The sequence below is a fragment of the Heterodontus francisci genome, chromosome 27 (genome assembly GCF_036365525.1).
Source record: "Heterodontus francisci isolate sHetFra1 chromosome 27, sHetFra1.hap1, whole genome shotgun sequence".
Classification (NCBI taxonomy): domain Eukaryota; kingdom Metazoa; phylum Chordata; class Chondrichthyes; order Heterodontiformes; family Heterodontidae; genus Heterodontus; species Heterodontus francisci.
This window is the reverse complement of record NC_090397.1, coordinates 56,940,154-56,967,657: the sequence shown is the minus strand read 5'-3', so window position 1 is coordinate 56,967,657 and position 27,504 is coordinate 56,940,154. Positions and strand designations below refer to the sequence as shown.

Sequence of the window (27,504 nt, the reverse complement as noted above, 5' to 3'; positions counted from 1 at the left end):
CCTGGTTTGCTATGCTCTCAGTCGGAGTCTTTTCCTCTGAGCTAACTTTGCATACCCCAATGCACACCTACAGGTTTACCTTGCAATTTCCAGCACTCTGAACGAAGATGACCCATTTTGTTGCAATGATAACACTTTGGCTTGCAAACTTCACTTCTAGCCTCATCACCTTCCTTTCTGACCTGAGGAGGTGATCCTGGGGCATTCCCAGCTGTTCCTTCTTGTCCCCGGCTACTTGCTTTTCTTTCACTCTCCCACTTGCTATCCTTCTTGGGTTTATGGGGGTGACTGACAAAATAGGTTGGCTTATTCACAAGCTCAAAATCATCAATTTCTGCTGCTTGCCTAGCTTCCAAAACTTTCAGGTTATCTATACGAGTTCTCACTGCTGAAGGAATGGAGTTTTTAAACTCTTCTAAGAGAATCAATTCTCGAAGATTCTCGTGTGGTTTCTATTTTTAATGCTTGTATCCAAAAGTAATTTGCTTCACCCTCTCAAATTCTAAATAAAACCCAGCCAATCTCCATAAGTTCCTAAACTTCTGATGGTAAGCTTCAGGCACCAACTCATGTGCAGCGAGAATAGCCTTTTTTGCCATCTCGTAATCTGCCGAAGACTCTTCGGGAAGCATGACACAAACGTCATGAGCCTCTACCTACCAACTTGCCCTGCGTGAGCAATGTCCAGCTTTCTTTTGGCCATTTCATCTGTTTATTTTTTCAAAAGATATGAAAAATGCCTCTACGTCCCTTTCCTCGAACTTAGGAAGAGCCTGTATAAATTTAAACACCTTTTCACTGGGTCATGATCTAACTTCAAATTTTTTCTGACCCTTTTATCTTCGTTCCATCTCTTCTGGCCTAAATTCCCTCTTTCTCCCTGTCTTCCAGTTCAAGATTTTTTGTTTCTAACTGAATCCTAGCCAATACCACTGCATCACTCTCCGACCTACAACTTCCTTGTTCCTCGTATTCCCCTTCATCAGTATCATCTACTAATTCCAGAAGTTTGGCTATTATGTCAATCATCTCTGCTTTTTTGGCACCTGATTTTGATTCTAACCCCAATTTCGCTGCCAATTCTTTTAATTTGTTCTTCGTTAAAGTTATCAAGTCACTCAGGGAAACATTCTGCTTTCCCAAAAACTCTGCTGCAACCATTAATGTCATAACAATGGTATAGACTGTACATTATGCAAGAGACTTGGTTCTTTTAATTTCTTTGTAATTGGTGTTAGGATCTAAATCTTAACAGTCGAGTTTCCAATTGCTATGATCCCAGATGCAAGAGCAATTAAATATAATGTCAAACGCAAGACCCCAATTTAAATGATACCCCAGAGGTGAGTAGCTAATATGGTTCCAAATGTGAACCCTCTAAATTAGTCTGATTCTGATCCCAGACAGGAGTCGCTGAATTAAATAGGATTCAATCCTGGACGAGCCCCCAATTAATATGTTATGACTGACCGCTCAAGTCAAAGTCCCCTGTCAAAATATGATTCTGATTGCGGTGGGAGAAACGCACCATTGATTGATTCAGTCCCGTCCCTCCATAGATCGCCTGATGTATCGTTTTAAACTTTCCAAATTAAAGAAAGACCCAGCCAAATTGTACCATCTATTAACCCCCGAATGAGGCTAACCAAATCTGGTGTCTTTAGATCAACAAATTAACTGTTTAATTAGAAAAACTAAATTCTTAAATACTACTAAGACATAAACAACATTTTAAAATAGAAAAAAAAAGGTCCTTGCATATTTATGCTCCTACCAAAGTGAAATCTTCCAATGTGGAATAGTCCAAGGTTGCTCGAAGTCCTCACAGCAGTCCGATGGGGGGGAAAAAAAGTTCTTCAACAGTAGTCTAATTCAGCAGTTGAATTGATGCTCCTCTTTTCCAGCGATGATTTTCAACAATTACAGTTCAGTAGTTGAAGGAATTTGGTTACTTTCTTTTAAGAAATTAATCTGGCTTGACATCCAGATTTTGAGAGTATAGTAAATAGGGTTTAAATAAACTGAGAGCTCTCATTTCCTTCAGTACATGCTGGTCCAGCTGTCCATCTTTGTCTGAGTTAGAACAGTCTGTTTCCACTATAAGCCAGTTCACAAGTTGTAGCATTGTGTATCTCTATCTTCAGTCTCTGAGTGGCTGTTTCCTGGGGCAACGCGAATGCATTCTTTGACTCAGTATATGGAACTTGTTGTCTTAAAGCAGTACTGCTCCTTTTCCAGTCTTCAAGGCACACTGCATTCTTCTTGGGGGTGTGGGGGGGGGGGAGAAAGAGGGAAAAAAACTACAGGATCATAACAATACAAAAACATGAAATGGGTTAATGCCACAGAAAAGCCACTGGAACTTACCTTGCCTGTGATTACGTAGAATATACAATGCAGAAACAAGTCATTCGGCCCAACCAATCCACTCAAGCCCCTTCCCATCCTTCCTCATCTAACACTCTATCAGCATAGCTCTCTATTCCCTTCTCCCTCATGCTTATCTAGCCTCCCCTAAAATGCCATCCATAATATCGCCTCAACCGCTCCCTGTGGTAGTGAGTTCCACATTCTCGTCACTTTGGGCAAAGAAGTTTCTTCTGAATTCAGTTCAAATATTTATGGCTTTCTGAAGCTTAAATTCCCTTCCTCCCTCATTTTACTCATTGAATAAAAATCCATAATCCCATATTTCTTTGAAAATCTTGTTGCTGAACTATGAGGTGCCTGTATCGTTCGTTTCATTTACTTGCTTCAGGATGGTCAGGCCAAGTGATTTGGCACCAGAATGTTTTGTGGGAAAAATCCCACTAGTTTCCTGATTCTGAGTGATGTTGAATCGCTTGACCTGACATTGCTTTCTGCTTAAGGTGGATCAGATCCATTTACCAGAGGTACTAAACTAGCAGATCTGCCCTGACACTGCACACAGTAGGTAGGAGGATGCAGTCTTATAGAAGGACGGTATAATGCGCAATGTATTAATCTGCTAACATGCTGCTGCATGCGATTTACTGTGTCTGTTTCGTTCATGGGCCATCTAGAGGCTAATTGTTCTGAGGCTGATCCTCGGGTCACTTCGAGGTCAGATTTGCTTTTTTAAAAAAGGGCGGCACAGTGGCGCAGTGGTTAGCACTGCAGCCTCACAGCTCCAGCGACCAGGGTTCAATTCTGGGTACTGCCTGTGTGGAGTTTGCAAGTTCTCCCTGTGTCTGCGTGGTTTCCTCCGGGTGCTTTGGTTTCCTCCCACATGCCAAAGACTTGCAGGTTATTAGGTAAATTGGCCATTATAAATTGCCCCTAGTATAGGTAGGTGGTAGGGAAATATAGGGACAGGTGGGGATGTGGTAGGAATATGGCATTAGTGTAGGATTAGTATGGATGGGTGGTTGATGGTCGGCACAGACTCAGTGGGCCGAAGGGCCTGTTTCAGTGCTGTATCTCTAAAACTAAAACAAGCGGTATCTAACTCCCACTACAAAGTAAGTTGTTTTGGTTTGGAGGTTTCTCAGTGATTGGCTTGCTTGCTTTTGTAAAGTGACACAAATTTGCATCTGTTTTGAACAGGTATACTGTCTGATATAAATTTGCATCTAACATGCAGCTGTGTGTGATTTAATGTGTCCCTTTATTATCAAAAGATGCAATTATTGTGTCTCCCGAGGTCATTTAAAGGCAAATTGCTATGGTTCAATTGATAGTCTTGCTTCTGATATAGGAGGTCATGGTTTCAAGTCCCACTCCAGAAACTTGACCACGAATCTGGGCTGTCTTTTAGATGAAACATTAAATCGAGGCCCCAACTGTCCCCTTGGGTCGACGAAATAGAACCAATGGCACTATTTGAAGAGCAGGGAGTTCTCCCTGGTGTTCTGGCCAACATTCATCCCTCAATCAACATCACTAAAACAGATTATCTGGCCTTTATCATGTTGCTGTTTGTGGGACCTTGCAACATGCAAATTGGCTGCCACATTTCCTACATTACAGCAGTGACTACACTTCAAAAGTACTTCATTGGCTGTAAAACGCTTTGGGGTGTCCTAAGATTGTGAAAGATATTACATAAATGCAAGTTTCTCTTTTAAGAAGCTCTTTTTTCCTTCCTGTTTGTAGTGTATAATAGTAATTGTTAATTGATGGGGTTGCCAAGGTGGCTGAATTTTATTCCTCTTCCTTTTCCAGGTCACATATCACCACCTGCACGTAGCGGGCACCGCTGTGTTGCGGATAACTCGAGCCTTTATGTATTCGGAGGCTATAACCCTGATTATGAGGAATCAGGTGGACCAGATAATGAAGACTACCCGCTTTTCCGTGAACTCTGGCGGTATCATTTTGCCTCTGGCATTTGGCAGCAAGTGGGCACGGAGGGGTTCATGCCCAGGGAGCTGGCATCCATGTCAGGTACAGCTTGTACCACTGCTTGCATCCTTTTCCATTATTACAAAATAAAACTTTATTCACTAGTGTTTTAACTTGGGTTCTTGTGAAGTATGATGGTGAGATGTGTGTAACTTTTGGGCTGTATCCACCAGAGCTGCTTTGGAACTTGGCATCTGTTTGGAAAGTGTATGTTGGGTTTTATAATGTCGCGGTCTGCAGTACAGGTCTGTTATTGTAGCACTGGGAGTAATTTTAGGATAACGAATTAAGAGTTTCACACAAGAAGTATGTAGGAAAAGTAGAGGAGCAGTGGCAGATTTTTAAGCATATATTTCATAACGCTCAGCAAACATTTATTCCAGTCAGAAGGAAGGACTCTAGAATGATGAACCACCCGTGGATAACAAAGGAAGTTGAGGAGAGTATCCAATCAAAAACAAAAACGTACAAATCAGCAAAAGCTAGTGGTAGGCCAGTGGATTGGGATTTTTTTAGAAACCAGCGATACTAAAAAAAAACTAATAGAGGGAGAAAATTGAGAGTAAATTGGCAAGAAATATAAAAACATTAAGAGCTGCTATGGGTATATATAAAGGAAGAGAGTAGCTAAAGTAAGTGTGGGACCCTTGGAGGATGAGACTGCGGAATTAATAACTGGGAACAGGGAAATGGCAGATAATTTAAACCAATATTTTGCGTCGGTCTTCATGGTGGAGGATACTACAAACATCCCATCAATAATAGATGAACAAGGTGTAAATGGGATGGACTAACTTGTATCAATCTCTATCACGAGGGAAAAGGTGCTGGACAAACTGATGGGACTAAAGGCAAACAAGTCGCCAGGACCTGATCTGCATCCAAGGGTTTTAAAAGTGGCTGCAGGGATAGTGGAGGCATTAGTCATAATATACCAAAACTCGCTGGATTCCGGTAGGGTACCAGCGGATTGGAAAACCGCTAATGCGACGTCCCTATTCAAGAAAGGAGGGAGACCGAAAGCAGGAAACTATAGACCAGTTAGCTTAACATCTGTCATTGGGAAAATGCTAGAGTTCATTCTTAAGGAATAGCAGGACATTCAGAAAAACATAATGCAATCAAACAGAGTTAACATGGTTTTATGAAAGGGAAATCATGCTTGACAAATTTGTTGGAGTTCTTTGAGGATATAACAAGCAGAGTGGATAAAGTGTAGATGTAGTGTATTTGGATTTTCAGAAGGCCTTCAATAAGTTGCCACATAAAAGGTTATTGCACAAAATAAGAGCTCAGGGCATTGGGGGTAATGTGTTGGCACGGATTGAAGATTGGCTGACACATAAGGCAGAGAGTCGGGATCAATGGGTCTTTTTCAGATTGGAAAGCTGCAACTAGTGAGGTGCCACAAGGGTCGGTCCTAGGGCCTCAGCTATTTTTTATCTATAATCAATGACTTGGAGGAAGGGACAGAGTGTAGTGTATCCAGATTAGCTGACGATACAAAAATGGGTGGGATGGCATGTGATGAGGGCGCAAAGAATCTGCAAAGGGATATAGATAGGTTAAGTGAGCGGGCAAAAACTTGGCAGATGGTGTTCAATATGGGAAAGTGAAGTCATCCATTTTGGTAGGAAGAATAAAAAGGTAGATGATTATTTAGATGGAGAAAGATTACAAAATACTGCAGTACAGAGGGATCTGGGTTTTCTTGCACATGAAACACAATGTTATCATGCAGGTGCAGCAAGTAATTAGGAAGGCAAATGGAATTTTGGCCTTTGTTGCTAGGGGGTTAGAGTTTAAAAATAGGGAAGTCTTGGTACAACTGTACAGGGTGTTGGTGAGGCCACACCTGGAGTACTGCGTACAGTTTTGGTCCCTGTATTTAAAGAAGGATATACTCTTATTGAAGGCAGTTCAGAAGAGATTCACTAGGCTGGTTCCTGGGATGAAGGGGTTGTCTTTATCAAGAACGGCTAAACAGGTTAGGCCTTTATTCATTGGAGTTTAGAAGAATGAGGGTGATCTTGTAGAAACATGAGATTTTAAGGGTGCTTGACAAGGTAGATGTTGAGAATATGTTTCCACTGGTGGGGAATCTCGAACTAGGGAACATAGTTACAGAATAAGGGGGCACACATTTAAAACTGAGATGCAGAGGAATTTCTCCTCTGAGGGTAGTGAATGTCAGGAATTCTCTACTTAGGAGTTGTGGAGGCTAGGTCACTAAATGTATTTGAGGAGGAGGTAGACTTTTGAAATCTGGGAGTCGAGGGGTATGAGGAGCAGGCATGAAAGAGGAGTTGAGGCCTGGGACAGATCAGCCATGATATTATATGGTGGGGCAGGCTTGAGGGGCTGAATGGCCTACTCCTCCTATTTCTTATGTTTTTATGTCATTTTTTTAAACAATGTTACTGGAGGTAAACCTAGCTAACAAAGAAACTATCAAGAACAGAAAAGAGTCAGACACAGACGAGGGAAATTGTCTGAATGGCACACGTACTAACACTGTTCACTTGAAGGGTGTTGGGAGAAATGTTTTAAAAACTAACACCTGTACAGGAGGCTGAGACATGGAGGCTGACACACTTAATGTATTTCTGGTTATTAATCCAGCACAGAGCATCAGCTACAAAAGTCTCCTTTCTTGGGCTGATCGTTGTCCTCTGGTACATTTTTGGGATAGTTTAGATTCAGATCCTTGTAGGCATAGGTCCTGCTGACAATACTCTGCAATTGTAACATCTCTTACTGTTTTAAGTTAATGGAATCCCTTGTTCTGTAAAGTTGTGTTCAGTTTTATTTGTGGCTTCTATGTTGCAGTTTGATGGTGTAGCTGTGCTGATCAAAAAAAATCTCCTTTTCCTTTCAGTTGTTTTGCATGGTAATAACTTGCTCGTGTTTGGAGGCACTGGTGTCCCCTTTGGTGAGAGCAGTGGGAATGACGTCCACGTGTGCAACGTTAATTACAAGCGATGGGCACTGCTGAACTGTCGAGGGAAGAAACCCAACCGCATATACGGGCAGGTCAGTGAAGCTCTGCCCCCAAATGAATGAGGGGTGGTGCAATACAGTAGCACTCATTCTTGATCCTTCCTTCCTTTCCTTGTCCCTTCACTTTGTTTTCCCCTCCCACCCCCAACCTGGCTGATGTCACCACGAAGGAAAAGCCTAACTGAGTTTTTCCCCGTTCCGCTTTCTGCTGCTAGTTTTTCTTCATTGCTTTTATCTGAAGATGTTGGTTCGTTGATGGGATCTGGTATGGATCGATCAGTGTCGGCCCCCCAGGTACCTCACTCAGTGATTTGTCAGCTGAGCCTGATACTTTTCTCACCCAATGTTCATAACACTGTCACGTTTCCAGTGGGGATTTCTGAACATTGATCAGGAGCAGGGATTTTGACCAGCTATCCACTTCCTCAACCTTTTCAGCTAGTTTTAACTCTTGAAGTGTGGCCTGATTGAGATTAGCTAACTCTTCATAGATTGGGAGTCAAACCTGACATCGACTTGGTCTGGGTGGCTCAGCTGCCTTGTTGGGTTCTGAGTTCTGTTTCCTTAGGCAGCTGTAGTCTCTACTCTTAAGCAAATGCTCATTGTGTGCTGACTAGATGGTGAGATGATTTCACCATAAAGGGCATTGCAGTGGACCCTGCTCCTGTTCAATAAGCAGTTTCCAGCAGGAGTCACCAGATAGGGAGCAGGAACCTTGGCTTGCACCCCCCAGCCCCCGCCCCCACTCCCCGACAACCTTCCCAGCTTGTGACGGAGAGCAGTTATTGTGCTGTGTTTGATCTCCGTAAACTTGGCACAGATGAAGGATCCAGCCTTGTGTCGTTTTGGACTGTGCGGCGCAATATGATGGTTCTGCTTTCAACAGATTCTCTGTCAGCATTTAAAAATAATACTTTTAGTTAAAAGGTGGAGTTAAATTTTAAACAAGTGTTTCCAACAGCCCTGAACCATGATTCCACTTTGCCAGGGAGATGGAGTGGAGAAACACTGTGGGCCAGACTTATGATTGCAATTGAATTGTTGAGAGAGGAGTTGAAGCTACGAGGCTTTTGTCATCCCTGCTCCTAAGAGACAGTCCCACACACAACCCTTTGTGTTTGTGCTTGCACTGTATAATTTTTCTTTTCCATCCATTTTCCTTTTATCTTGTTTTCTCTTTGTTTTCCCTCCTGTGTACGTGTCTACGGGGTTCCGCTCTGGATTTTCTGTTAGGGTTTACTCCCTTAGTCTTGGTCTCTCCCGAGACGCCCACAAGGCAGTGGGGTTGTTAGGGCCCCTACACAGGGGTAGGAGGATGCCGGTGGGAGGAGGGGGTGTGAGGGGGAGGGGTGGAGGGAAGGGGGAGCTTGGAAGGGGGCTGTAAGGGGGTAGGGGGGGTGCAAGGGGAGGATGGTGTGAGGGGGGAGCTGAGAAGGGGTTGTGAGGGGGCGGGCGGGGGGTTGAGCTAGGAGAGTGGAGCTGGGAGGGGGGGTGCAGGTAATAAACCATTTACTCAGTTCCCACCATCGACACCGGGAAAGCTCATCCGCGTCCTCCGGGAGGTGAGCGACAACCTCGGGCGCCGGTACCAGCAGGAATTCACCGACATTGCGCTGCCGATGCTCTCTGAACCGTCTCCTGCGGGCACCTTTGGCATGTTTCCGGCAGTTCCTGCAGCCATACCGGTGCCAAGCGTCATGCTCTGCACTCCTTTGGACCCCACCAGAAAGGCCGAGAGGGGGGTTTTGACGCTTGGGCAACTCTCAACCTCCATGCATTTGCCCAGGCATGCGCATTGGAGAGGTCACTCCATAGTCGCCTCAGTGAGCGAAACAACACGGAAGGCAGCAATTACAGGTTATAAGTCCAGCTCAATTGGCGTAGAGATTGGGCGCCACGGGTTGCCTTTGTCGGTGGGAGGTCATCGCACCTCACTGGACAGCTACCGCCCGCCTCAAACCGGGCCACCCCCGGTCAATAAGGTTCTGTCCCGCCACAGTCCACCTGCTTCAATGGGTGCTTGAAGCTCAGGGTCATTGCCCGAAAAGTGGACTGCAACACCGCACCAAACAGCACGAAAAAAGGAAAGAGGGTACCAGCCCTTCGTTTTGCAAGCTGGCACGTCAGAACTATGTGTCCTGGCCTGTCTGAAGACCTTCCACAAATCAACGATTCTCTGAAGACCGCCATCATTAACAACGAGCTCAGTAGACTTAATGTAGACATTGCAGCACTTCAGGAGACGCACCTCCCTGCGGGTGGATCTCTAACAGAGCAAGACTACACCACGTTCTGGCATGGTAGGGATCCTGAAGAACCAAGACAGCATGGAGTGGGCTTCGCCATCAGAAACTCTTTGCTCAGCATGATAGAGCTTCCCTCAAATGGCTCGGAACGCATACTGTCCATCCGACTGCTCACCGCCTCTGGTCCAGTACACCTACTCATTATCTATGCTCCAACACTCTGCTCCCCACCTGAAGCTAAAGACCAGTTCTCTGAGGGACTCCATAATATCATTAGTAGCATCCCCAACACCAAACACCTGTTCCTGCTGGGGGACTTTAATGCCAGGGTTGGGGCTGACCATGACTCATGGTCCTCCTGTCTTGGGCGCTATGGCATTGGAAGGATGAATGAGAATGGACAGAGACTGCTGGAATTGTGTACCTATCACAACCTCTGCATCACCAACTCGTTCTTTCTCACGAAACCCTGTCACCAAGTTTCATGGAGGCACCCAAGATCGTGTCGTTGGCACCAGCTGGACCTCATCGTCACAACGCAAGCCTCCTTAGAGTGTTCAAATCACACGCAGCTTCCACAGTGCGGACTGCGACACCGACCACTCCCTGGTGTGCAGCAAGGTTAGACTCAAACCAAAGAAGCTGCATCACTCCAAGCAGAAGGGCCACCCGCGCAGAATTTCTCATCCACAGCTGTTACAAAAATTTCTAAATTCACTTGTAAAAGCCCTTCAAAACACTTCCACAGGGGATGCTGAGACCAAGTGGGCCCACATCAGAGACGCCATCTATGAGTCAGCTTTGACCACCTATGGCAAACGTGCGAAGAGGAATGCAGACTGGTTTCAATCTCATTTTGAAGAGCTGGAACCTGTCATAGCCGCTAAGCGCATTGCACTGTTGAACTACAAGAAAGCCCCCAGCGAGTTAACATCCGTAGCACTTAAAGCAGCCAGAAGCACTGCACAGAGAACAGCCAGGCGCTGCGCAAATGACTACTGGCAACACCTATGCAGTCATATTCAGCTGGCCTCTGACACCGGACATATCAGATGGCATTAAGAGAGCTTTTGGGCCAACCATCAAGAAGATCGCCCCCCCCCTCAAATCTAAATCGGGGGACACAATCACTGACCAACGCAAGCAAATGGACCGCTGGGTTGAGCACTACCTAGAACTATACTCCAGGGAGAATGTTGTCACTGAGACTGCCCTCAATGCAGTCCAGCCTCTACCAGTCATGGATGAGCTGGACGTACAGCCAACAAAATCGGAACTCAGTGATGCCATTAATTCTCCAGCCAGTGGAAAAGCCCCTGGGAAGGATGGCATTACCCCTGAAAAAACCAAGAGTGCCAAGCCTGCTATACTCTCAGCACTACATGAACTGCTTTGCCTGTGCTGGGACGAGGGAGCAGTACCTCAGGACATGCGCGATGCCAATATCATCACCTCCCATAAAAACAAAGGTGACTGCAACAACTACCGTGGAATCTTCCTGCTCAGCGTAATGGGGAAAGTCTTTGCTCGAGTCACTTTAAACAGGCTCCAGAAGCTGGCCGAGCGCGTCTACCCTGAGCCACAGTGTGGCTTTCGTGCAGAGAGATCGACCATTGACATGCTGTTCTCCCTTCGTCAGATACAGGAGAAATGCCACGAACAACAGATGCCCCTCTACATTGCTTTCATTGATCTCAACAAAGCCTTTGACCTCGTCAGCAGACGTGGTCCCTTCAGACTACTTGAAAAGATCGGATGTCCACCAAACCTACTAAGTATCATCACCTCATTCCATGACGATATGAAAGGCACAATTCAGCATAGCGGCACCTCATCAGACCCCTTTCCTATCCTGAGTGGCGTGAAACAGGGCTGTGTTCTCGCACCCACACTTTTTGGGATTTTCTTCTCCCTGCTGCTTTCACATGCGTTCAAGTCTTCTGAAGAAGGAATTTTCCTCCACACAAGATCAGATGGCAGGTTGTTCAACCTTGCCCGTCTAAGAGCGAAGGCCAAAGTACAGAAAGTCCTCATCAGGGAACTCCTCTTTGCTGACGATGCTGCTTTAACATCTCACACTGGAGAGTGCCTGCAGAGTCTCATCGTCAGGTTTGCGGCTGCCTGCAACGAATTTGGCCTAACCATCAGCCTCAAGAAAACAAACATCATGGGACAGGACGTCAGAAATGCTCCGTCCATCAATATCGGCGACCACACTCTGGAAGTGGTTCAAGAGTTCACCTACCTAGGCTCAACTATCACCAGTAACCTGTCTCTAGATGCAGAAATCAACAAGCGCATGGGAAAGGCTTCCACTGCTATGTCCAGACTGGCCAAGAGAGTGTGGGAAAATGGCGCACTGACACGGAACACAAAAGTCCAAGTGTATCAAGCCTGTGTCCTCAGTACCTTGCTCTATGGCAGCGAGGCCTGGACAAAGTGTGTCAGCCAAGAGCGACGTCTCAATTCATTCCATCTTCGCTGCCTCCGGAGAATACTTGGCATCAGGCGGCAGGATCGTATCTCCAACACAGAAGTCCTCGAGGCGGCCAACATCCCCAGCTTAGACACACTACTGAGTCAGCGGCGCTTGAGATGGCTTGGCCATGTGAGCCGCATGGAAGATGACAGGATCCCCAAAGACACATTGTACAGCGAGCTCGCCACTGGTATCAGACCCACCGGCCGTCCATGTCTCCGCTTTAAAGACGTCTGCAAACGCGACATGAAGTCCTGTGACATTGATCACAAGTAGTGGAAGTCAGTTGCCAGCGATCGCCAGAGCTGGCGGGCAGCCATAAAGGCGGGGCTAAAGTGTGGCGAGTCGAAGAGACTTAGCAGTTGGCAGGGAAAATGACAGAAGCGCAAGGGGCGAGCCAACTGTGTAACAGCCCCGACAAACAAATTTTTCTGCAGCACCTGTGGAAGAGTCTGTCACTCTAGAATTGGCCTTTATAGCCACTCCAGGCGCTTACCCATTGTCTCTCGAGACAAGGAGGCCAACGAATAATAGTACGTATCTGCTCACTCCCCTTTTCCTACCCCTTCCATTGCTACTACTGTCAGTAGTGTTATGTTTTGTGTTTTTAACTCTTTTTTTATAAAAAAAAGTAATTATTTCGCCTCAGTAGTTAGAGATACAGCACTGAAACAGGCCCTTCGGCCCACTGAGTCTGTGCCGATTATCAACCACCCATTTATACTAATCCTACACTAATCCCATATTCCTACCACATCCCCACCTGTCCCTATATTTTCCCTACCACCTACCTATACTAGGGACAATTTATAATGGCCAATTTACCATTCAACCTGCAAGTCTTTTGGCATGTGGGAGGAAACCAGAGGAAACCCACGCAGACACAGGGAGAACTTGCAAACTCCACACAGGCAGTACCCAGAATTGAACCCGGGTCGCTGGAGCTGTGAGGCTGCGGTGCAAACCACTGCGCCGCCCACAAATTTAATTTTAATCTGTTCTTGTTTCACTATCTGGATATGTAACTTTAAAAAAAAAAATTTACTCTATCAATTTTGAATATTTTTGTTATCCTTTTAATAATGCTGCATATTGCTCAGCCTGAATAAGAACCAGGCTGGTGATTTGGCACGATGCGATATATCCTGAAAATGCTGAGGCAGTTGGAAGCATAATCTGTTCTTGCTTTGCTATGTTACAACTACTTGTGTTGTGCTCAGCAAAACACAGATCGGAATAGGTCACTTCACCCTTCTGTTCTTGATTTGCTACATTACAAAAGCACTTGTGTTTTGCAAATGAGTTCACTCAGTTCTCCCAAGTGTGCAGCTAGCTCAGCTCCTGTTAAATTGGGCAGACAAATAACTTTAGATTGTTGCAAACGCCCATCCATCCGCCCCTTCAGTTCACTGCCCCATCAATTTTCCCCAATTGCTAGTCAGGCACCACATTATAAGGATAGGGAAGGAGCAACAATCCATCTTAATTCCTCCGAGTTGGAAAGGGTCGGGGGAGTCAACCAAGGTTCCTGCAGCTGACTGTGTTATCTTGCAACCTCAAAGTGCATGTGAGAGCATTGGATGAAGACAGGCTTAGGCATTGACTGCAGAGCCATTCTAATAGTCTGTTTGAAGCCTATAAAGGAATAATTGCCTCTGAGCCAGGTTACCAGAGGGTGGTTACTGCAGGTGGAGCTGTACCCCAAGGAGTAGTCCAAATCTTAAGAGAAAATTGGCAGTTTTGATATCCATAATGGATCAAAAAACTTGCACTTGCCCATGCTTCCTGACAGCTTTGCTACAGTATTCCTGCTAGTAGGAAGGGGTAATTGCAGTGTGAGCTGTTTACATAGTCACTTTCCATTATGGTCTGAACATTAGCATTTTATAATGGAAATCTGAAAATAAAGACAGAATGAATGACTTTCAAATGGACCATGAATTATGTCTGCATGCCCCAGTCCAATTATTCGCCTACCCTTCAACCCTGCCTCACCTGAACACTGTGCATTGTCTTGAATTTCATGTGTAATACTGGGAAATCAACTAGTATCTGATCATATGCCTCTGCCCATTATCGTACAGCAGTGCTATAAAATGTAGGCAGTTGGTACTTAATGGTTTGTTTTTCTCCAGGTGTAGGTGCCATCTCTGATTGATTGTAGAAATTGGCTCGGGAGGAGGGGCTAACTGTTTAATAAAGGAAAGGTTTATCATTTCTTGTCAAGTGGTTTTCAAACTTTACTATTCGCAAGGGGGGGGTGGGTAGGCAGACAGCGAGACCCTCTATCCTGACTTTTGGTGGAAAGCCATGAAACAGAGAATGCTATATATTAGCGAACCTCAAAAGAAATGAGGTGTTGGTCAGTCAAAAGATCCAGAAAAGTATTCATAATTCTCGTCGTGTCCTAAAAGCACATCTAACCCAGACAGATCGATCTGACTTCTTGCACAATGTGGGTTCTGGGTCTCGAAGTTTAACTGTGTTTCTATTAATATGCATATATCTCAAGCTGCAGACACTAACAGCTCTTGGTGTTATAATTAGGATTTATCCACCAGTGCAGGCAACATTGCTTTAAAAAAAAAAGTCATTTTTCAAACCTCCAGTCCTACACCATTTGAACAGAACAAACAAAATAGAAGCAGAACCTCGGACTGCAGAGCCAGGGCTAGAGGCCACATTTGGTACATGAGCTGCAGTTTGAACAACCCACCCCGACCCCCTGTCTTAGTCCTTCATCTATGTATCTTTGCTTTTAACCGTTCCAGGCGATGGTGATCATAAATGGCTACCTGTACATATTTGGTGGGACGACTGGTTATGTTTACAACACAGATTTGCACCGATTAGACCTTACAGCTCGGGAATGGATTCAGCTAAAACCAAATAACCCTCCTAGCGATTTACCTGAAGAAAGGTGAGTCATAGCTGATCATTGGGGCGGCGCTCAATCAACTGGCATTTATGGGCTTCTGATCTTGGGCTAGACTGTGTACATTTTTTGCATCTCTTGAGTGCAATGGATTTTTAAAAATGATTATTTTTTAATCAAAAAGGGATAATCTGGCTTGGGCATTGTTTGAGTCTCTCCACTGAGACTAGCCACGAGCAGGAAGGGCCCCGCTTTGATCCCTGCCTATATTGAAGTGCACAGCCTGTCCCAGCAAACGCTGGATTCTGACTCTGTTTTGGGAGTGGACGGTTCGCTTAGATTCACACATTTGGTGGGGTGGAAATGATGACACATTTGCAGTGGAGTATCCCTCTAGCATCTCATTGGGATGGGCTCCACAATGGAATATTCCACTCACTGGGATATACTCCTCAGTGGAGTATCCCTCTTGCTGGGATAGAGGGCATGTGAAGAGTGGCTCCTAGGACAAGGTACAAGGGTACACCGTGCACACAACTGTAACCTAGTGTGTGGTCACACCTTCAAAGAGGCTACAAATCAAAAAGTGCAATTTTTAAAATAAAACTATTTGTATATAAATGTCCACTACAGTAGCATAGTGAAGTTGGCATTGCAGTAGGCTTCCTTTTAAACAGAATATCTTCTGTTGGTTGTAATGGGTTTTTTTTTGTTTACAGTAGCACCAAGTCCAGCCAGTAACATATTTATGTGGCTAATTCCAACACCACTGCACCTGTTGTAGTAAAAGGCCCCTGACTGACTGTACTAAGCCAGGTGGCAGGCTTTAACTCCTACTATATCAGTTTCTGTTCCTATATATAATTTCTCACTAGCTTCCTGATCTCTGGTTCCACAGGCACTGGATGCTTCCCAGAATTTCAACAATCAGTGCTGAGTGTTGAAGGGTGCTCAGGGTAAGGATAAGATTGGGCCTGATGACAACCTTATTCCCCCTCCCACTTCTGGCACCTCTCATTACTTTAGTGATCGGGAGAGCTCTCTTCTGTCTGCGTTCCCCTCCCTAATCCAGAGGGCCTGAGGCCAATTCCCCTAGCCATACCACAATCCCAGTGCGATCTGTACAACCGTGGATTCAGCCAAGCATTTTCCCTTCTCTGACTCAGCCACTCGTCAACATTAACTTGCTTTTCCATCATGCTCGTTACATGCAAGAGAACAACTCCAAGTTCTTTGTATGTTAATGACCTGGACATGAGAATACAGGACATTTTTTTAAAGCTTGCAGATGACTCAACCTAGAAATGTAGTAAACCACAAGGAGGGTAGTGACAGGTAAAATGGACAGACACCTGTCAGATGAAATTTAACATTGAGAAATTGAAAGTGGAGTATTATGTTCCATTCTAGACACAATACTTTTAAGGAGGATGTCAAGGCCTTGGCGAGGGTGCATAAGAGATTTAATAGAATGGTACCAGGGATGAGGGACTTCAGTTGTGTGGAGGGACTGGAGAAGCTGGGGTGGTTGTTCTTTAATGTCTCATCTGATAGCACCCCTGCCAGTACAGCAGTCCCTCAGTATGGCTGAGTGTTGACCTGGATTATGTGCTCGAGTCTTGAGGACAAACCATTTGGAGATAGGAAATGTAGAATGAGTTGGTTGAGGAAACCAAAGACACAAAGAAGAGGTCTGAGGAATTGGAGGGGACTGAATGAATGGGCACCAGTGCTGAAGCAAAGGAAATGGTAGAAAAGGAGAAGCTTGGTGTTTGAGGAGGAGGATTTGGGGGTGGGTGGGTGTGTGTATATGTGTGGACATAAGGCAGGAGGAGCAGAACATTAATATGGGAGTGTGCTGAGACCTTGGATTGCTACGAATTTTGAAGCTAGGTTGCTGGGTTTGGGGAGCTAGTGGGATATGGATACCTCTAAGGTGCCAGACTGAGTGAGTGAAAATGCAGACTGGAGTGCTTTGAGTTGAAGCAGGGAGGCCAGCTGGGGTACTGTTGGATCCTGCATTTGGGTTCTTCCATTTCAGGACCACAGTAATGGGGCAGCTGGGCTGTCCTGCACAGCTTCAAGTAGTCAGGGTGGTGCAGGGGTGGAAGCACAGCCAAGTAAGAATGTTTGGGGCTACTTGTGTTTTCAGGTACCGACATGAAATTGCACAGGACGGACAAAGAATATACATATTAGGAGGGGGAACATCATGGACAACATACCCGCTGGATAAGGTAGGGAGAGATCACCCCTGTCACTCAATCCTGGAACAAGCAGGACATTGTTGTAGGTTTATATATAAAAAAAAAAATTGTTGATCTTTTGGTTTGTTAAAGACCGTGTAGGTTAAAATTAAAACTATTGCAGAGGAGGCTATCAGACTGCTCTTGGAAAGTTGGTCTCCATTCAGGGTCACTGTCAGGCTGGAGACTAGGAGTGGTGATGCAAAATGGAATATCCCAGGGGTCAGTGTTAGGCTGGAGGGGAGTTGATGAGTGGAAGACTCATGAGTATCAGGAATGCCGAATGGAATACTCCAAAAATCAACGATTGGGCCAGTGTTGCATTCTATCTGCACAACATTGTGAATATAGGGTTTAATTTTTTTTTTTGTGCAGAAGGTTTTAGATCAGTTATGCAAATGAAATTTAATACTGACAAATGTAAAATATTATAAATTAGGAGAGTGAGCAACAAAGTTGCATAATGAAGGGAATAGATTGAACACGGGGAGATCATGTGCAGAAGCAACCAGAATCGACCCAAGGGCAAGTATATTGAATCTAGAAGGTAAATCTGGTCTATAGCATAATAATTTAAACTAGTGAAAGTGTGTTTTAAAACACTTGAGTAATTCCACCTTTTTTTTTAAACCAGTTAAGTAACTATGGATATTAGGAGTTGAAGTGCAGTTGGATGACTTGGATAGAGGGGGAAACTCTGGTTTGAATGACCTTCTCTCAATGTTCAAAGATTTAGTGTCTGCATCTAGAATATTTCTCACTGCAGTATTCTATAATAATTTTCTGTGGTAGGTGGAATACAGGGGAGTTACGGGGGGAAAATGCTGAAATATAAATTTAATTCTCATGTTTCTTTCCCCTTCCTCAAAAATTTCAATCCAAGACTTGCTTCACTTTCAGATACATGCATATAACTTGGAGACTAACACGTGGGAGGAAATGCAAACAAAACCACAGGAGAGAGCAGGCAAGTCTTGAATATACTGTTTTTGCTAAAAGTATGCAAAGGGAAGGAACGTTGAACCATTGCAATTTGTTTTTTAAATTTCGGCCCATTTTTCTTTCCTACTTATCTTCCTCCTCCCATCTGTCGTCTTCCATTCCATCCTCACACCTCTTTTCTTCCCCCCCACCCCCCCCGCCCCAATCAACCCCTTCTTGCTTGGAGTGCAGTTCTAACAGGTGCTGGACACCCTACCCAAGTGACAATTCATGTGTGAGCTATTAGACTGCTGGTGAACCTCAGGAGGCAGAGAATAGAATCATAGAATGGTTCTAGCACAATAATAGACCATTTGGCCTGTCCAGCTTGTGCCTGCTCTCTGCAAGAGCAATTTAGCCAGTCCTACTCCCACTCTTTCCCCATAGCCCTGCAAATTTATTCCCTTTAGGTGCTTATCCAATTCCCTTTTTGAAAAGCCGTGATTGAATCTGCCTCTACCACCCCTTCAGAGCATAACCCCTCATTGCATTAAAAAAAAACTTTTCCTCGTGTCACCTTTTGCTTCTTTTGCCAATCACTTTAAATCTGTGTCCTTTTGATTCCGGACTCTTACACCAATGAACAGTTTCTCCCTATCTACTCTGTCGAGACACCTCATGGTTTTGAACACCTCTATCGAATCATCTCAACCTTCTCTGTTCTAAGGAGAACAACTCCAGCTTTCCAGTCTATCCACATAATGGAGGTTCCTCATGCTTGCAACCATTCTCGAATCTTTTATGCGTCCTCTCTTTAAACCCTTCACTTCCTTGCTAATGTGTGATGCCCAGAATTGGGCACTGCTCCAGTTGAGGCCAAACCAGAGTTTTATAAAGGTTCGTTATAACTTCCTTTCTTTTGTACTCAATGTCGCTATTTATAAAGCCCAGGATCCTGGTATGCCTTATTAACTGCTTTCTCAACCTGCCCTGCCACCTTCAATGATTGTGCACATATATCCCCAGGTCTCTCTCTGTTCCTGCACCCCCTTTAGAATTGTACCCTTTATCTTGTATTGTTTCTCCTCATTCTTCCTAACACTTCTCTGCATTTAAATTTCATAGGCTGGTGGAATGGGAAGATATGCAGCATATGTCGAGGCAGTGAGAGTTGGGGCTTTGATTCAGGAGTCACTTTGAATAATGCTTATGGGATGTGAGCCATATATATATATATATATCTTTAAAACTCCGATCTTTTAAAGGAAATTATTTAAAAGCACAAGATAAAATCAGCTGCTTTAACCCTACACCCAGCCTGAGTTTACTTAGCCTCGTACAGCAGTTTCTTTTGGAAGTTTGTCTTTTAAAATGAAGAAACTATTTTCTCCTACTCCAGGGATGCAACAGCCATTTGCTTTTAAATAAGCATTCAAAAAATCATCCCAAGTCACTTCAAAGGTGGAAAATATGACTAAAAGGTGCTGAACCAGGGAGAGGGGGATTAAGAGGGGTGACCAGAGGCTTGGTTGCAAAGATGGGTTTTGAGAAGTCTTTACGTAGAATTACATAGAATATGCAGCACACAAACAAGCCAGTCCATGCTGCACACGAGCCACCTCTCATTTTTCCTCACCTAACTCTATCAGCGTAACCCTCTATTCCATTCTCCCTCATGGTTATCTAGCCTCCCCTAAAATGCCATCTAAACTATTTGCCTTAACCACTCCCTATGGTAGCGAGTTCCACATTCTCATTACTCTGGGTGAAGAAGTTTCTTAATTCCCGATTTGATCTCTTGGTGACTTATATTGAAGGCCTCGAGCTTTTCTTTCCCCCACAAGTGAAAGCACTGTGTCTACTCTATCAAAAATGTGCACAATTTTAAAGGCCTCTATTAGGTCACCCCTCAGCCTTCTCAAGAGACCCAACCAGTTTATCCTTTCCTGGTAAGTATAACTTTACATTTCTGGTATATAAATCTTTTTATTATACCCCATCCAGTGCCTCCATAACCCTTTTATAATATGGTGACCAGAACTGCACATGGTTAGACCACACTTGAAGAACTAAAATTCAGTACAAGCTTAGCATGATTTATCTACTTTTCAGTTCCATTCCTGTAGGAATAAACCCTAATGCTTGGTTTGCCTTTTCAATACAACACAAAAAATAGGAGCAGAAGTAGACCATATGGCCCATTGAGCCTGCTCCGCCATTCAATACGATCATGGCTGATCTTGAGCTTCAATTCCGCTTTCTTGCCGCTCCCCATATCCCTTGATTCCTATCCCAGCCTTAAATGTATTCTATGATGGAGCATCCACAACCCTCTGGGGTAGAGAATTCCAAAGATTCAAAACCCTTTGAGTGTAATAATTTCTCCTCATCTCAGTCCTGAATGATTGGCCCCTTGTCCTGAGACTGTCCCTATGTTTTGGATTCCCTGACCAGTGGGAACAATCTCTCAGCTTCTACCCTATCAAGCCCTTTCAGAATCTTGTATGTTTCAATTAGATTGCTCTCGTTCTTCTATTCTCCAGAGAATTATAGACCCAATTTACTCAGTGTCTCCTCATAGGCCAACCCCCTCATCCCAGGGACCAATTTAGTAAATCGTCGCTGCACTGCTTCCAGTGCAAGTATATCCTTCCTTAAATGTGGAGACCAAAACTGTATGCAGTTTTCCAGGTGCAGTCTCACCAAAGCCCTGTACAATTTTAGTAAGACTACTTTATTCCTGTACTCCAATCCCCTTGCAATGAAGGCCAACATGAATTTGCCTTTCAAATAGCCTGCTGCACCTGCATGTTAACTTTGTGCGTTCCTTGTATGAGTAATTCCAAGTCTCTCTGAACATCAACACTTACCAGTTTCACACCTTTTTAATAAAAATTCTGCTTTTCTATTTTTTATGACCAAAGTGAACAACTTTGCACTTCCCTACATCATTATACTCCATTTGCCATCTTATTGCCCACTCACTTGGCCTCTCTATATATCTTTTCAGCACCTCTACATCCTCCCTGCAGCTTACCTTGGTCATAGTCTAAGGATATGGTGTAAATCTTTCAGGACTGAGATGAGGATAAATTACTTCAGCCAGAGAGTGGTGAGCCTGTGGATTCGCTACCACAGAAAGCAGCTGAGGCCAAAACACACTGTTTTCAGGAAGGAGTTGGCTATAGCTCTTGGGGCGAAAGGGATCAAAGGATATGGGGGGGAAAGCGGGAACAGGTTACAGTTGGATGATCAGCCATGATCATAATGAATGGCCTAGCAGGCTCGAAGGGCTGAATGGCCCACCCCTGTTCCTATTTTCTATGTTTCTATACCTTTCCACCGAGCTTTGTATCATCAGCAAATTTAAATACATTACTCTCTCTCTTCATCCAAGTTATTAATATGGAGTGTAAATGAGGCCCCGACACTGATCCTTGCGGCACCCCACTATTCACTGCCTGCCAACTTGAAAATGTCGTTGTGTTAACCCGTGTTGCTGATTTTAGTGATTTGCCTATTTGAATTCCCAGATCCTTTTTCTTCTGTGCCTCATTTAGATTCTTATTTTCCAAGTATTTTGCAACCTCCTTATTTATCTTGCCAAAATGTAACACCTCACATTTCTGTGTTGAAATTAATTTGCCAATTATATGCCCATTTTGTAAGTTTATGAATGTTGTCTTGTAACTTGTTGCAGTCTCCTCAGTACTGACTATTTTTCCCCTTCACCATCCCTCCCACAAAACTTGGGGTCATCCATTCATTTAGAAATTGTGTATTTGATTCCAAATACTTAATATAACTTGTGAACTGCAGTCCTAGTACTGATCCTTGTGGGACCTCACTTTTCACTCTGGATAATGGATAACTACCCTATACCCCTACTCTCTGCTTTACATCTTGCAGCCAGCTAACTATTCATTCTGCTACTTGTCTCTTGACTCTACACACTGTGACCTCATTCATTAGTCTATTGTCAAAAGCCTTTTGGAAATCTAGATAAATTGCATCTACTGCATTACTCTTATCTAATCTCTGTATCCTCTTCAAAGAATTCAATGAGGTTGGTCAAGCAAGACTTTTCCTTTTGAAATCTGTCGATTACCCATTATATTTTTGGTTCTTAGATGTTTTTCTGTTTTTTTCCTTTAGTAGGGATTCCATTTTTCCTACTGCTGATAAGCTGACAGGTTTATTGTTCCTTTATACATAGGTATAACATTAGCTATCCGTCAATTATCTGGCACTGCATCTTTTTATAAAATTGTGCTTTTTTTATTTCCTGGGATGTGAGTGTTGCTGGTAAGGCCAGCATTTGTTGCCCATCCCCAAATGCCCTTGAGAAGGTGTGGTGGTTCTGCTATATCTCTTCTAGATTCTAAATGCACAGTGTTAGGTCCAGGTGAGACGGGGTTTAGGAGTTCCCTCTCAGCCTTTGCCTGTTTACATAACCGGGTTTAATTTTAAAACACTATGTTTTTAGCTCCCCCCCTCAGTGAATCCTTGTTCACTCCAATTGTAAGGCAAAGAAATCAGACAAGTTTCCTTAGATTTAAACAAGAAAGGTGGAAGTTTATTCATCTTAAACTCTAATCTGGTTAATGACTACGAATATGTGACGTGACCACGCTAGCATGCATATGAGATAATCACATACGCAGATAGAGACAGAAAGAGGAAAAGTTTGAGGCAATAGCTAGGTTATAATTAGTCCTTTAAGTTCAATATGGAGTCTTTGGTTACCAGTAAGTTTTGCAATTCGTTGGAGCCCAGTTTATGCTTCAACTTGTTTTGGTGTCTGGGTCTTTTCTCTCTCGAGGTTGGTGTCTTCTGTGGGTCCGGTGGCTTGGGAGAAAGCGAGAGACACAGCCAGGAGAGAGGCTTCCTTGTTTCAGCTTCAGTTGCAAACTGCCGTCTGCATTCAAACTGCCCTGTGTCTCATTCAAAAGCTCGGGTCAGTCGGTCGGCCATGTGACCAGCCGGTTTAACCAGTCCTGCCTTTGTGGATTTCCAAGCAGTAGGTGGGGTGGGAGGGTGGTGGTGTAGGGCTGTCTCTTGCCGACGAGATGTGGAACCATTGCCCAGACCAATCTGTTAATTGAATCAGTGAGCAATTCTTTTATCTCTCCAAGCACTGTCTCTTTTTGTATGCAAATGTTCTTCCAACCAATTGTCTGGTGATCTTCAAACATGTAATGTCTTCACTCCAACAACAGTTTAAAATCAATGTTCGTATGGTGAAATTAATGTGCCTCATTCTTGGCAGGTGGGAGTGTGCATAACAACAGCTTCAATCCATCTGGACCAGGGGTTTTATCCAATGTTCCCTCTAAACTGCTTGGTTGTACAGCAACCTGAAAGTTGCTGCGTACAAGTTGGTCCCTTTTAAGTTACTGCATTTGTGGCCGTGTGCAAAATTTTAAAGGGACCGCATACTTAAATCAATCGGTCGCATATTTTAAAAAAAAAAAAATTAGAGGGTGTGTTGGTTTTATCCCCTTGAGCTTGATTACTTAATATTGCTCCTTTTATTTTAAAATGTGGTTCATGCAATATCACATCCACCCGATCCATCTTCTATCACTTCACTATTTATTTCTGTGTGATTTTATCTTGTTCATCCCTTAATGGCCAGATTTCCAGTCTGATGCTCTTATTTATGCATCTGTAGAGTATTTTGCTATTTTGTTTTGTGCTTCTTAATCATTTAATTGCACAGCTGCTCTTTGCCTTCCTAATAGTTTTTTTTAACTTCTCTCCTAATCTCCTTCCTTGTCATGCTCCCTCCTGCTGTCCATGTACTTGGTATATGCCTCTTTCCTTATCCTCAATTGTCCCTGTCTTTATTCTTCCATGGTGTCCCATTAGTTTTTAGTTTTTTTTAAGTAGAATATATTTTTCCTGGACTCTGAACATCATTTTAATTGTTTTCCATGGCTGATCTACATCATTGTTCATGTTGCCCATTTTATTTTCCCAAGTTCTATTTTTATCACCTCAAAATTGATTCTTCACCCATCTATTACGCTAGTCTTTGTCATACCTGTGTCTTTCTCAATTAAAGTATATTACATTATGGTTACTATTGCCTAGATGTTACCCTACTTTTACTTTTATCTGTTCTAGTTCATTCCCCATTACTAGATCCAGTAGTGAAACCCTAAGGGAGGGGAGGATCAGGATCATCCAGAGAGTACGAGAGCAGAGACCGTTGCAGACTTTGCTGCTAGTGATAGGTTTGGGGGAGAGGTGATACTGCACAAAAGGTCAAGTTAGAGGCACAGGAAGGGATAAAAGGTTTTTGGAGGTTGCAGATGGACAAGGGGGAGATGAGAGATGCTCTTTAATGGTGCAAATTTTCCCTGGTGATTAGCTTTCTAGTGTGGTTAGAAACTACATACATTTTTCATTCATGAGCTCAATAGAAGCTGATTATCTTGCCCTGTACTCCAAACAATCTCCACCTGATCATTCTGGGGCCATGTTCCTAACCGGATTTGTTTTTCTTACAGGTTTTCCTGCAGCCAGAAGATGTCATAGCTGTGTACAAATAGGGCACGGTAAGTGGGAGCTATTGGCAAGAATGTTTAGTTTGGCACCAAAGACTAAATAGCTCGGTTGTAAATTTTGTATCTGCCATTGTGTCTTGTATTGCATTTCTATACATTTGGCAAAATAGGTTTCTCTTGTACTAGAGAAACTCTGATGTTTGGGTGTTTTCAGTCTTCCTGATACAAGTTTAAGAATCAAAATAAAACAATCCCCTTTTGGGTGGTGTGATGGCCAGGGGCTGCCTGGCAATTTCTTAAACTAGTCACCTAAAACTTATGCTTTTTTTTAATGGAAACTTTTTTTTTGTTCCTTCTGTTTTGTAACATGGGGTAGCGCACTCACCTGGGTCAGAAGGTCATAGGTTCAAGTACCACTCTGGAGACTTGAGCATGATAATCCAGGTTTGAGTATGGTAAACTGAGACACCCATCTGCCCTGTCAGGTGGAAGTAAAATATCCCATGGCACTATTTGAAGAAGAGGAGGGGCGTTTTCCCCGGTGTACTGGCCAGTATTTATCCTTTAGCAAAGACTATTAAAATAGATTTAACGTTTCGGGTCAGTGACCCTTCTTCGGAACTCCGAAGAAGGGTCACTGACCCGAAACGTTAACTCTGCTTCTCTTTCCACAGATGCTGCCAGACCTGCTGAGTGAATCCAGCATTTCTTGTTTTTGTTTCAGATTTCCAGCATCCGCAGTATTTTGCTTTTATTAAAATAGATTATTTGGTTATTATCACATTGCTGTTTGTGGGAACTTGTACACAAATTGGCTGCTACGTTTCCTACATTACTGCTAAACTCTTTAGGACATCCTGAGATTGAGAAAGTTGCTGTGTAAATACAAGTTATTTTTCTTTTGTCTTGTGATGTGGAGCTGTTGGGTTACTGCAGTTCTTGATTCAGTTTTCAACAGCAGGTGCTTGATTGCTGAACCCTGTGTTTCTTTTGCAGATGTGTACGTGTGTGGTGGATATAATGGTGAGGTGATACTTGGGGATCTCTGGAAGCTTAGTTTACACACGTTCCAATGGACTAAGCTGCCTGCAGAAATGCCAGAGCCAGCTTACTTCCACTGTGCAGCTGTAACCCCAGTGAGTAGCTCAGAGTAAAATTTCCTCCACTAGTTTATTTGTAAACCACAGTCAGTATCACTGCTCCCAAGTCTGTCTTTGTCCAACACCCATCCCTTTTGATATCCAGCAGGAATCACTGATGCTTAATGAAGCTTGAGAATTTTTTCCCTTTTAACCTACTGCCACCCTAGTGAGATTCATGTCTTGTCCAAGAAAAAGATAGAATATTTTGTTTTATATTCAATAGTTCTGTTTATGCAACATAATACCCTCTTTGCTTTGGCACTGCTTCTCAGCGTTGGTCATGAACCTGCAGAGAGCTACAAACAATAATGGCAAAATCCCTTTTTCTCCCCTGATTTTAATTTGGTGCCATATAGTGTACACTTAGTATTAATCCTGTCCAATGCATTTTAACTTAAAGGACATCTACCGGAGTTTGGCCCATTCCCCCAGCACATTTACTTTCACTTGCAGAAATGTCCGCGTCAGCTTTGAACATGGCGATCGTTCCCTCGGCACCCACATCTAGGTCGTTTCAAAACAAAAAATTAAACAGCCCCACGACCGACACCTGTAGGGTGCTGCCAGTCAGGGGATGCCACTGCTCATCCTTCCATAGCAGCCTATGGTATCACTCCTCTCCTCCCCAAATAGCATCAAGCTGCCTCTTGAATGATTCCAGAGTTTGTCTCTATTGATCTACCCTGAACACAGTTCCAGGTAATCTGTTTCGATCACAGTACAAAATGCTGTCTCCCAATGCAACTCAATCTTGGGGATCTGGAAGAATAGAGCTGAGTGGGGTTCCTTTATCTCGTAGTTCAAATGGGTACTGAATGATGATTTCCTGCAGACCGCTTCACTGAAATGCTAGTGTGATGCTGCATGACTTTCCCTCTGGTGGCAGTTCTGCACAAGCTGAGCATCCTTGCTAATCGTTTCTGTTGTGTATGTATGTTTTTCAGGCTGGCTGCATGTATGTCCATGGTGGAGTGGTCAACATCCATGAGAATAAGCGGACTGATTCACTCTATAAAATCTGGCTGGTAGTGCCCAGCCTGTTTGAACTTTGTTGGGAGAGACTGCTGAAGAGTCTCCCACACTTAACACAGTTCTCCACTACTCAGCTGCTCAATCTTGGACTCACGCAGGGACTTGTGGAGAGGCTGAAGTGACTGCCAGAGGAAGGAGGTAGAGAGAGGGACATGGATTCTGCAATATGGGTGATGGGCAGTGTTGGAGGAAGCTGCTGGGAAGAATACTCCTCAAAGCCTTATCTGCCATAAGTGTTAGATGCCTCATTACTTTTTTAAAACTTGTCATTTGGTCGCATCAAGTGACATGGACTGACTGCCCCATCCCCCGGCCCCTCCTCACAAGACAAGTGGAGCCCACTTTACAATGGTGTTTTTAAACTCTTGCCCTCAGCAGGCTTGTCCTGACTCTGGGGTTATTCCAGTTCTGAGATGCAGGTCAGTTAGCCTCTGGAAGAGGCAGTTTTCGCAATGTTGATGGTCTTATCTGAAACACCAGCCTTTTTTTTTTTTTACAGACTTTGTTGACCGACCTGCAGTGCATGTCCAGTATTTTCTGTTTCGATTTCAGATTTCATGCATTTTTGTTTTTTTTCCCCCTTCCCTTTAATTTCTTTTGGCTGGGGGATCTGCTTCTCCATCCCAGTCCCATCTCCTTTAAATCTTCTGCCCATCAAGAGCCAAAAACCCAGCAAGTAATTGCCT

At 43.9% G+C, this 27,504-nt stretch overlaps 1 protein-coding gene across 2 annotated transcripts in view; it reads left to right on the top strand.

The window, feature by feature from the left end:
* The window catches only part of klhdc10 (kelch domain containing 10), a 40,711-nt gene extending 13,577 nt beyond the window's left edge, over positions 1-27,134 (top strand). For both annotated transcript variants that reach the window (XM_068059423.1, XM_068059422.1), the window contains 8 exons: positions 4,186-4,407; positions 7,244-7,398; positions 14,862-15,010; positions 17,118-17,202; positions 18,112-18,178; positions 24,648-24,695; positions 25,641-25,780; positions 26,731-27,134. In XM_068059423.1, the coding sequence (XP_067915524.1) occupies positions 4,186-4,407; positions 7,244-7,398; positions 14,862-15,010; positions 17,118-17,202; positions 18,112-18,178; positions 24,648-24,695; positions 25,641-25,780; positions 26,731-26,940 (1,076 nt within the window). In that variant the 3' untranslated portion in view covers positions 26,941-27,134. The remainder of the gene's footprint in view (positions 1-4,185; positions 4,408-7,243; positions 7,399-14,861; positions 15,011-17,117; positions 17,203-18,111; positions 18,179-24,647; positions 24,696-25,640; positions 25,781-26,730) is intronic.
* Positions 27,135-27,504: the final 370 nt, after the last annotated feature.